At 44.4% G+C, this 12,624-nt stretch overlaps 1 protein-coding gene across 1 annotated transcript in view; it reads right to left on the bottom strand.

Annotated features, from left to right (window-relative positions):
• LOC142198605 (uncharacterized) overlaps positions 1-12,624 on the bottom strand; it is a 38,901-nt gene that overhangs the window by 17,132 nt on the left and 9,145 nt on the right. The window contains 4 exon segments of the mRNA XM_075269632.1: positions 1,303-1,426; positions 1,509-1,646; positions 2,408-2,560; positions 3,367-3,418. Coding sequence (XP_075125733.1) covers positions 1,303-1,426; positions 1,509-1,646; positions 2,408-2,560; positions 3,367-3,418 — 467 coding nt within the window.

Below are 12,624 nucleotides of genomic sequence, written 5' to 3'. Positions count from 1 at the left end.
TGTTTTCACATGCCTCGCCCCCTATTTATATACCATGCCTCTGAATTTTGGTTTCGGTTACTCACTTATCAGCAGTCCTGATGGGATAGTGTCCAGTGAGTGACATATACTTTAGCCCATGTGAAACAGGTTGGCATTGATGTAAAATAATTCAGATAATCAATGTGAACAAGTTCATATCCATTAATTAAGCTGACTTTTATTTCAGTTATTATGCCTGTGCAACAAAAAATATATTTCTTCTCACCTCCAGATATAATCGGCTGGTAGTTTTCCATCATGGCATCCTTGTACAGATCCTTGTGTCCTTCTAAATACTCCCACTCCTCCATGGAGAAATAGACAGTGACGTCCTGACACCTTATAGGAACCTGACAACACAATGATACGGTCATCCCCCGACCCCTCCATGGTGTTACTGTATAACGTCCCAGCATTCCCAGCAGTGCTCACCTCTCCAGTCAGCAGCTCAGTGATCTTGTTGGTCAGTTCTAGGATCTTCTTGTGGCTCCTGCTCCGTCCTCCTGACTCATGGACATGGCTGCTGGGAGTCACACAGTCACCCGATATCTTCTTCACTATTGTGTAATCCTGTGTATGGAGAGAGACACTTACCACCTACCACTTGCTGGAATCACGTTATTGTTACTCTCTGGCCTATGAAGCACTGCTAGCTTTTTTCCTATGGTCGTTATCACGAGAGACTTCTGGAACTTTATAGAGATATAGAAAGTTTACCTCTCCGGTCAGCAGGTAGATGATCTCCAAGGTGAAGTTTAATATTCTTTGGGTAATCTCATTCCAGTCCTTGTCCATCCCTGGAAGGTCATTCAGGATATCAGTGTCAGAAAACTGGATCCAATAGAGACTTCTAAAACTACTGACACCATTATAAGAACTTCTAAGTCATAGAGGACAACTCACACAGGATATGTGAGAAATGGGTTATAAGTGAGAGCCCCACCTCTAGAACCCATAACTATGTGATGGGGCCCTGCTGCCACCTACAGGCTGATTATGAACAGAGAGGTGGCCATGAATGTGCACGTTACTTCTATATGACTAAGGTGTATGGAATAGCAGTGGAGTTGACAATGTAGTCCTGACTCATGATAAACTGACACATGGCTGATAATGGGGATGTATCAGTGCACTTTACCACCTGCATTAGACATGGTACACACCATATAACCAGTGTCTTATACTGACAGTTTATTACCATTAGTATAAGTGCTTCAACATGGCCACCAGTACCAACCTGTGCCCATAGTAATATACAACAAGTTATATATCTCTTCTTACCTTGTGATATAAGCGGCTGGTAGTTTTCCATCATGGCCTCCTTGTACAGATCCTTGTGTCCTTCTAAATACTCCCACTCCTCCATGGAGAAATAGACAGTGACATCCTGACACCTTATAGGAACCTGACAACACAATGATACGGTCATCCCCCGACCCCTCCATGGTGTTCCTGTATAACGTCCCAGCATTCCCAGCAGCGCTCACCTCTCCAGTCAGCAGCTCAGTGATCTTGTTGGTCAGTTCTAGGATCTTCTTGTGGCTCCTGCTCCGTCCTCCTGACTCATGGACATGGCTGCTCGGAGTCCTACAATCACCCGATGTCTTCTTCACCGCTGTGTATTCCTGTGTATGGAGAGAGGGAGAGACAAATTTAGGGAAACCAATATCGTGATCCTGTTGTATAGAGCACTAGTGAGACCACATTTGGAATCCTGGGGTCATTTCTGTAGACATCACATAAAGTGTCTTTGACAAGTCTTTGTGATAGGTACCAGGAGAAGATCCCTCTAGGAGTCATTTACTTTCGATTGATATTGATACTGGAAGGTGTCCACAGTTCAGGATCTTTGGCAGCGTCCGCCATTTACGTAGACTCCATCCTCTTGTAGATATTGTGTCTGTCACTATTTGATGAGTCCATTACCACCTACAACTTGGTAGGATCAGGTTGATGCTGCTCTCCTGCCTATTCTACTTACAAAATTTATCACGAGAGACTTCTAGAACTTTCTCTATACAGCCAATAGCACAAGTAACCAAAATCTTGTGTAGTGAAATCACTTCTCTTTATTCCATATATATTACAGACACAACTATCACAGACCTCTAAAAACCATTAAAACCTGTATTTATTTTCATAGTAATCAATCATGTTTTTGTGAATTAAAGGCGCTTTACTGCTTCAGTCTGACCGTGACGGACGTTTAGTATGGAGTCGCAAACACTAGTATGACCTACACCTCCAGGCCACACTCCGCCCACCTGACTCTTCTTCCTGGATGGCCCTTTCCTTCTCATTACAACACTCCTACTTGTCTATTCTGGATTTTCCCTTTGTTGTGTTTCTTGGTAAATATTACAATACAGAAATATAGAAATTTTACCTCTCCGGTCAGCAGGTAGATGATCTCCAAGGTGAAGTTTAATATTCTTTTGTTAATTTTCCTCCAGTCCTTGTCCATCCTGGAGAATGTGAGAAAACTGGATCCACTTGAGGCTTCTAGTACGGCCGGTAACTGTACAAGAGGCTGTAAATCCTAGAGAGGACAACATATACACAGGATATGCCATAAATGTCTTATAAAAGGGGGTCCCACCTCTTGAACCCATATCGGTCTGAAGAAGGGGGGGTCCTCTGCTGCCCCAACCAGGCAGATTATGAATAGAGAGGTAGCCATGTATGTGTGTGGCTTTCTATATTCACTGTTATACGAGTAATGTACAGGATAACAGCAGAGCTGACAACGAAGTCCTGACTTATGACAACCTGACACGTGGCTGATACTGGAGAGACATTGGTGCACTAGCGGACATATTAGACTCTGTACACACTATATAACCAGTGTTTGATGTGAAATTTGTACAAAAAAAGCTGTGTTTCTGCAACGTGGGGCCTTACCCTTAAGAATTATCTTATTAAAAAATGTTTCAGATTTTTTTTATTTCTGCATGTTTTTTTCTTAATAATGTACAATGAATCCCCTATGTATCACTGAGAAAAAGACTTGAAAATTATGTAAATAATGACGAAAAAAATCTATATTATAGCCCTGAAAATCACATGTATGAAAAAAAAAACCAAAACTGTGTCCGATCCTGAAGTGATTAAAGTCTCCTCCGATCGTCCTCTCCTGCCTGATGTGCCGGTGGTCGGTGGCCTCGGTAGCCATACTGTACAGCGGGCGGCAGCGATGTCAGATCAGGAGCGGAGTATACCGGAGGACACCGGAGGGAAATAATCCCATAGGACATGTCTCATCTCACCACAAGACTTTACCACAATGACACAAATTGTACCACAAACTGCAACAAATCCAAAAAATCCCCTCCCCCATTATCTTACCTTAGGGCTGAGGTCACACATGGAGTTCTGTGACGTTTCCCTCTGCTGCTGGCTGATAACAGAGAGAACAGCACAACATCAGTGACCACCTGACCAGGATCTGCTCTGTATCTATTACACTGCCATAGCTGAAGGACCTGTGATGATGTCACCATCATGTGATCAGCAGTGAGGGGGCGGAGCTCAGCTGTGTACAGGATAATTAGTGACTGAAGGACCTGTGGTGATGTCACGTCACATGACCAGTGCAGTGGGCAGAGCTTCGCTGTGAGGAGAATAGGTGCTAGGTGACAGAGTCTGTGGTGACGGTGGGCGGAGCTCCTGTTCTAGTTGTTTCCTATGGAGGAGAGGGAATGGTGGAGTCAGTTTTTTCTCTTCTCCCTCTATGGGATGAAGCCGACAGAAATGCTGGGAGTTGTAGTTCTCTCTTCATAGTCACCCCATAGATCTGATATCACATGCTGAGTAGGGTTGAGCGATCGGGATCGGAAAAGATCGGGGATTGAGCAAATTTTACGATCGGGATCGGCCGGAAAATGATCGGAGATCGGATTTTAAAATCGATCCTGAAATCTCAAGATCGGCTCAGCCCCAATGCTGGGAGTTCTGGTTCTCTCCGACTCCTACGTGTAATATCCTCTGATAATAATCCATAACAATGACAAACATTTGTCTCACACAAAGGACTCAAATCTCTGTGTAAGGCCGTATTCACATCTGCGTTCGGGTTTCTCTTCGGGGAGTCTGCTTGGGGACCCTGCAAATAGAAACCTATACGCATTAAAGAGCTGTTACCTGGGGAACCTGCGGACCCCATAGACTATAATGGGGTGCGTGTAGTTTTTGTAAATTAGCAGATAGGAGCATCAAGGGCCACTCCAATGCTCCAAACTGTTACGAGCCACACTGCTCTAATACGAAACCTCCTTTTCCACCAGCCAGTCAGTCACTACCTCAAGTCCTCTTCCTTGCCAAGAGTCTGGTCCTCCTTCCTCCCAACATACCCAATCTTCCCAGCACAGTCATCCCACATTTCTTCCCCCTCCCAGGAAATGTTTTCAGGTCTTTTAACTGTCCCTCACTCTGTCCAACCACTTCACCAATCCCAGGAGCTACCAGACGACTTTGTGTGTCCTCATGCCCAAACACTGGAGCATCCGCCATCTCTTGGTGATTTAGTTGTTGTGGACTAGCAACCCATCCTCAGTGACGCCAGTGTTGGCGCTGCAGTCCAGACCACTAGCCAGGTCACCACCACATCTGCCTCTGACACTTTGGGGAGTTCACCCTCATCCTCCCCTTTTCCTGCCACTGCTCCTTTTGCCTGCACCATCATGTGCCTCTTCCCAGCAACTCCCCATCTCCTAGGACTTTCATCGTAGAAGTAGAGCACAACCCACCCACATGCCCAAGCCTTCAATGGACTCATCTTAAAACTGCTGGCTCAGGAGGTGTTGCCGTCAAGGCTTGTGGAGACTCAGGCCTTCTGTGACCTGCTGGCAACTGCAGCACCTCGCTATGCCATCCCTACTTTTCCTGGTGTGCATGCGACCAGGGACAAGACATCTCAATCACAGCACACTGGGTGAATGTAGTTGAGGCTGGGACTGGGTCGCAAACTGTGGCGGCCTGTCTTGTCTCCTCGCCCAATATTTCTAGCAGAGAGTGCTGAAACACCACCCTCCTCCTCCGCTATTAAAATCGACCCCAGCTACGAGTTGGAAACGCTGCAACACTGGCGTGGGGAGATGTCAGCAGGCCATGCTGAAGCTCATCAGCTTGGGGGACAGACAGCACACTGCCTCCAAGGTGAGGGATGCCATCCTGGATGAGACGGCAATGTGGTTTTCGCCGCTGCACCTGGGCCCAGGCATGTTTTCATGTGTGATAATGGCCAGAACCTGGTAGTGGCTCTGGGGCTTGCCAGCCTCCAACACGGTCCATGCCTGACCCACATTTTCAAATTAGTGGTGGAACGATCTTTAAAAACGTACCTCAATGTTCTTGAGCTAGTGGTGAAAGTGAGGCGCTTGTGCGCCCACTTTGGCAAGTCTACAGTAGCCGCTGCTAGCCTCAATACACTCCAGCAACGCCTACATCTACCTGAAGCACCGGCTGTTTTTTCGAGGTCACCACACGCTGAAACCCTATACAATGTTGGCCAAAAGTATTGGCACCCCTGCAATTCTGTCAGATAATATTTTTGTTCTTCCAGATAATGATTACAAGCACAAACTCTTTGGTAATATCTTCAATTATTTTGCTTGCAATGAAAAAACACAAAAGAGAATGAAAAAAAGTCAAATCATTGATCATGTTACACAAAACTCCAAAAATGGGCCGGACAAAAGTATTGGCACCCTCAGCCTAATACTTGGTAGCACAACCTTTAGTCAAAATAACTGTGAACAACCCCTTCCGGTAACCAGCAATGAGTTTCTTACAATGCTCTGCTGGAATTTTAGACCATTCTTCTCTGGCAAACTTCTCCAGGTCCCTGAGATGTGAAGGGGGCCTTCTCCAAACTGCCATCAAGAGATCTCTCCAAGGTGTTCTAAGGGATTCAGGTCTGGACTCATTGCTGGCCACTTTACAAGTCTCCAGGGCTTTCTCTCACCACCATTTTCTAGTGCTGACCTGAAGTGTGTTTTGGGTCATTGTCCTGCTGGAAGAGCCCTGACCTCTGAGGGAGACCCGGCTTTCTCACACTGGGCCCTACATGATGCTGCACAATGTGTTGGTCGTCTTCAGACTTCATAATGCCATGCACACGGTCAAGCAGTCCAGTGCCAGAGGCAGCAAAGCAACCCCAAAACATCAGGGACCTCCGCCATGTCTGACTGTAGGGGGCGTCTTCTTTTCTTTGAAGGCCTCTTTTTTCCCTGTAAACTCTATGTTGATGCCTTTTCCTACTTCTGTCTCATCTGACCAGAGAACATTCTTCCTAAAAGTTTTTGGCTTTCTCAGGTTGTGAAGGTATATATGCTTTATACTGCTTAAGAAATTATATTTTTCTTTGTGCAACGTTTATACATTAAGATGGCGCCCGTATCCAGATGCTGACGCACATGATCGTCATGTGGTTTACAAGAAAGGCAGTATCATTTCTCGGGAAATCGAAAGCTAAGAGATGTTGAAATTTAAGAGCCAATGACTGATCGCCAGTGTATTCGGATACAAGACGTATATGCTTACAGCCTGCCGTTATCTTATCTTTCTTGCATTCCTGTATAAAAACTGTAACTTCCTCAATAAACCTCAGTACTGTGTGAGCAGCCAGAGCGTCCAGTTGCATGGACTGAGATGGAAACTGCATCAATGTCAGTGTTTATCTTTGTCAGCACGCACATGCATGATTGATTTGGAGCAGGTGACTGACCACTGGAAGTGACCCGTATTCTGGCGGAGGTCACTACCTCAACAAGGTAAGTTTTGGCAAACTCCAGCCTTGATTTTTTATGTCTCTGGGTAAGAAGTGGGGTCTTCCTGGGTATCCTACCATACAGTCCCTTTTCATTCAGACGTTGATGGATAGTACGGGTTGACACTGTTGTACCCTTGGACTGCAGGGCAGCTTGAACTTGTTTGGATGTTAGTCGAGGTTCTTTATCCACCGTCCGCACAATCTTGCGTTGAAATCTCTCGTTAATTTTTCTTTTCCGTCCACATCTAAGGAGGTTAGCCACAGTGCCATGGGCTTTACACTTCTTGATGACACTGCGCACGGTAGACACAGGAACATTCAGGTCTTTAGAGATGGACTTGTAGCCTTGAGATTGCTCATGCTTCCTCACAATTTTGCTTCTCCAGTCCTTGAGATGGAGTTCCAAATCCAAAACCCAAGGGTTCATCAAAGTCAGCTCTCTCAGTTTCTCAACCATTAGTGCCCATGGATGGCAGACTTATGTCAAATCCTATCCCATCCTTTCCACTGTAAACTTTACAAACTCACTAGAACCTCTATGAAAGTGGATAAATAACTGGAAACCTTCTTTCCTCTACATTAATATGGACAGAAACATAACTTTAAACCGAAAGAAACATTAGCATGCGCTCATCACAATTCCTGATATGACAGCTGCATTAAACAGGGTACAACGCAGACCAGGCCCGAGCACCAGGAACAGGTGTTACAATTGCTAGCGGATAATGCTTCCAGCTGCTTTTCCACGAGCCTGTCAGCCACTACCTCCAGTCGTGTTCATACCAAACAGTCTGCCCCTCCTTCCTCCCAACATGCCCAATCTTCTCAGCAGTCATCCCACCCTTGCCCCCTCCCAGAATCTATTTTCGGGTCCATTTATTCCCTCTGTTGAACCACTTCCCGAATTGCTACCAGACTTTGTGTGTCCTGATGCCCAAATACTGGAGAATCCGCCATTTTCTGCCAATTTTGTGGTTGTGGACCTGCAACCGGTGTTTCTCGGCCTCAGTGATGATGACGAGACACAGTTGCCATAGGGCAAGCTGTGGTTATGTGTGGTTTGCAGTAAGAGGAGAGTGAGCAATTAGAAGAGGAGTTGGTGGACGACGAGTCCACCGACCCGACATGGGAAGGGGTGATGTCTAGCAGGGAAAGCAGTGTAGATGGAAGGCAAGCTAAGCAAGAAAAAGGGTGGCTAGAGGCAGAGGCATGGACAGGTGTGATGTCTAGGGGGGAAAGCAGGAAAAAGGTGGCTAAAGGCAGAGGCATGTCCAGAGACATAGGACAGTCACTCATTCTTGTATACTGTCATACAGTATATAGGACCTAATATACGCTGAATATATCTAGCCTCTGTGTATACAAAAGAAAACATTTGTATACATCACAAAATGCGTAAAGATATCGCTAAGGGATGTGGACGAGGACGTCCCCGGGGGCTTGGAAATGCTGCTGGGGAGCAAGGTTGTGGTCAAGCTACAGCTAGAGGCAGAGGCATGTCCAGAGGCACAGGACAGCTGCTTCATAGAAGCCAGGCCAGAGCCAGCAAGGCCCAAGATTTTCCCTGTACTAGCCACTCGCCCAAATCTCGCCCATGTTGGCCACCTCCCTTGATGTTGTGTAGATTTTGCAGCGTATGCATGGAGGACAAACTGAGTGCGTTTTGCACAATGTGCAACTCAAAACTAAATAGGGGTCTGAGAAAAGCAACCTGAGCACCTCAGCCATGCGCCGTCATTTGTAAGGCAAGCTTTGGGCTCCGTGGGAGAGAGCAAATGCAGAACAATCGTTGTCCTCAGCGACGCCAGAGCTGGTGCTACAGTCCAGACCACCAGCCTGGACACCTCCACATCTGCCTCTGACACTTAGGGGAGTTTACCCTCATCTGCCCCTTTTCCTGCCTCTGCTCCTTTTACCTGCACCATCATGCGCCTCTTCCCAGCAACTCCCCATCTCCCAGGCGTTTCATTGCAGGCAGAAGTACAGCGCAACCCACCCACATGCCCAAGCCTTCAAAGGCCTCTTCTCAAAACTGCTGGCCCTGGAGATGTTGGCGTTTATGCTAGTGGAGACTCAGGCCTTCCATTACCTGATGGCAGCTGCGGCACCTCACTATGCTGCCCCTAGCCGTCACTAATTCTCTTCTCTCGGTGTTCCGTCCCTGACTTGCGACAGCACGTGTCTGTGAAGCATGGGATTTTTCAAAAAAACAATCAGGTCTTGAATGATGAAAAGAATCCAAGGAGTTTATTTCAGGAAGTCCAGTTTTAACAAAAAATAATAATTCTTCAGAAAATCTCCATAATGTATACAACAAACACCTTGTACCTCAGGCTGCTGTAGTCTCACAAACTATCCATCATGTGAACTTCACCAACACATACCCAGCTTTCTGGGAATTGGAATCATTTTATACCTTAGACATTTCCCATAATACTCTGCAGTTTTCCCTATAAAACCCTGGAGTTGCTGCAGACTTGCCTCTTATAAGATCAGGGGAGACACACCCAGTGCAACTCCACTCATGCAGGTAAATATGCAAAAACACTTTATAAATCCATGTTAATGTGAACAGTTCCTTAGTGTTAGTATATGGTTCCCAGATGGTAAGACAAGAAATAGTAGGAAAATAGAGCATTAGGTGGCCAGCCTAATGAGGAAAGAAAGAAATAAGAAGCAGTAATAGAACATTCACACAGAGATATTACCAGATCTGGGGACTTATGTACCACCACTAAGGTTATAAAGAAGAAATTACATGTAAACATAACACAAAACAGTTTACCTCTTCACATTCCTCCCCCCTTAAGAAGAAGCTTGTCCTTCTTCAGACCGCTTTCACTTCAGCACCATACCTAGACAAATGATCGGCATTTTGGTGCTTGGACCCTGACCGATGTTGTATCTCAAATTTAAATGGCTGTAATGCTAAATACCATCTAGTTATTCTGGCATTTTTGTCCTTCATGGTATGAATCCAAGTGAGGGGATGATGATCCGTCACTAAAGTAAACTCTCTTCCTAATAAATAATAGCGTAATGCCTCCAATGCCCACTTAATCGCCAGCCCTTCCTTCTCGATTGTAGAATACTTTTGTTCACGGGGAAAAAGTTTCCTACTTAAATAAAGAATAGGGTGTTCCTCACCATTAATCTCTTGACTCAGGACTGCCCCAAGTCCCACCTCAGATGCATCCGTCTGTACAATAAATGGTTTGTCAAAGTTTGGGCTTTGTAAGACTGGTTCTTTACACAAAATTTCTTTTATTTGTTCAAAAGCTAAATCACATTCTGTTGTCCATATCACGTCCTCTCTACTGTTCTTTTTAGTTAGGTCGGTTAAGGGAGCAACGATAGTAGCAAAGTTTGGAATAAAACGTCTATAATAGCCAACAAGACCTAAAAAGGATCTGACCTCTTTCTTTGTGGCTGGAATAGTCGCGGATTGAATGGCTTGTACTTTGGATATCTCTGGCCTTACTTTACCACTACCCACAATAAACCCAAGGTACTTCGTTTCTTGGAATCCCAAAGCACATTTACGTGGATTAATTGTAAATCCTGCTTTCCCAATTTCAGTTATCACCTTTTCCAAGTGATACAAGTGCTCTTCCCATGATTTGCTAAAGATTACCACATCATCTAAATAAGCAGCACTGTACTCCGTATGATCCTTCAAGAGTAAGTCCATGGCTCTTTGAAACGTGGCGGGAGCACCATGAAGACCAAATGGCATGTTTCTGAACTGATACAAACCATTAGGCATCACAAAGGCAGTTTTTTCTTTTGATTTCTCATCAAGTGGAATTTGCCAGTACCCCTTACATAAATCTAGGGTAGAAATATATTCTGCACACCCCAATCTATCTATGAGCTCATCAATACGCGGCATTGGGTAATTGTCAAAACTAGATATAGCATTAATTTTACGAAAATCTATGCAAAATCTTATTGTCCCATCTTTTTTCCCAACCATCACTACAGGTGATGACCAAGGACTTTTAGAGGGTTCAATAACGCCCAATTTAAGCATTTCCTGAACCTCATTTTCAGCCTTACCCTTTAATTTTTCAGGTATACGATAAGGTCTATGTCTGATAGGCGGATGATCTCCAGTATTTATTGTATGAGAAACTAAAGACACACGGCCAGGCTTACTTCCAAAAATATGTGAACTGGACCCTATAATCTTCCTCAGGTCACAATGTTGCTCTTTAGATAACTTTGGATTCAATGTTACCTCTGACCAGTGAGCACAATTTTTCAACAAATCATAGATTTCTTCAGACATATCCTGTGAAGACTCTGCGACAATAGTACAGGTAGTGTTATCTTTAGGACCAACCTCTGGTTCAATCCAACGTTTTAATAAATTTACATGGTAAACCTTATTTTTTTGTTTTTTATCTGGGGTTTCAATTTCAAAGTCAACAGGACCTGTTTGTCTAACCACTTTATATGGCCCTTGCCATCTGGCCAACAACTTATTCTCACTGCTGGGAAGCAAGAGAAGAACCTTATCCCCAACTTTAATTGATTTATTTTTGGAATGTTGATCATACCATTTCTTTTGGTAAACTTTTGCCTTGTGGACATTATCATGAGCTACCTTAATCAATTTCATTAATCTCTCTCTCATTTTCAATACATGTTCTACCACATTTTTCTGATGACCATCTTTACCTTCCCATACCTCTTTAATAACATCCAAGAGTCCCCTGGGTCGTCTCCCATATAACAATTCAAAAGGACTAAACCCTGTAGACTCTTGTGGAACCTCACGATAGGCAAATAATAGAAAGGGCAACCATTTGTCCCATAGTTTTGGATCATTATGTGCAAATTTCCTAAGCATGTTTTTCAAGGTTTGGTTATACTGTTCAGTCAACCCATCAGTTTGTGGATGATAAGGGGTAGTCCTGAGAGGCTGTATACCAAGAAGCTTATAAACTTCTAACAGAAAGGAAGATGTAAAGTTACTCCCCTGATCAGTAAGGATATGCTTAGGTAATCCAACCCTGCTAAACACATTCAAAATTTCCTCTGCAACTCTTTTAGCAGTAACTGTGCGCATAGGTATGGCTTCAGGATACTTGGTACAGTAATCAACAATTGTAAGAATAAAACGGTTACCTTTGGAACTTCTTTCTAGTGGACCGATAATATCCATACCCACAGTATTAAATGGTTCATCAATTATTGGTAAGGGTATAAGCTCTGCTTTGGGAGGAGCTGAAGCAGTGTACTGACATATTGGGCAACTACGACAGTAAGTAGTGATCTCATCATAAACTCCAGGCCAATAGAACCGATAGAGTACTCTGGCCAAAGTCCTTTTATAACCCAAATGTCCAGCAACAGGAACATCATGCGCTAATTTCAAAATTTCTGGTCTAAACTTTTTTGGCACAACTAACTGTTGCACTTGCTCTCCTGTTTTTGGGTGACTACACACTCTATATAAAATATTGTTTTCCACCAGATAATAGGGTGTAACAAGCTGCTTACCACTTTCTGCAACCACTTTACTGTTAGTTAAACCGTGTTCATACAATGCATATAAGTCAATGTCCTGTTTTTGTTCAAATGCAATATCAGTGTCCCACAAGTCAGCATTTTTATACTTGCCATCCAGGGAAACTCTTCTCCTAGAGACATCCTGCTGTCCTGGAACTCTCAGAGACTTTGATGATGGCGGCTCCATGATGTCCTCATGGAATGGGAAAATGTCCTCCAAAGTCTCACCTCTCTTGTGTGCCTTTGCTTTAGCTCTGGTAGTCACAGCAGACAGCTGGCTTTTCCCCACTAGCAAATCTTTGAATCCGGGTGTGGTT

Source organism: Leptodactylus fuscus, chromosome 3, assembly GCF_031893055.1.
Source record: "Leptodactylus fuscus isolate aLepFus1 chromosome 3, aLepFus1.hap2, whole genome shotgun sequence".
NCBI classification, from domain to species: Eukaryota; Metazoa; Chordata; class Amphibia; order Anura; family Leptodactylidae; genus Leptodactylus; species Leptodactylus fuscus.
The sequence above is the reverse complement of the archived record's forward strand: the minus strand, read 5'-3'. Positions and strand labels throughout refer to the sequence as shown.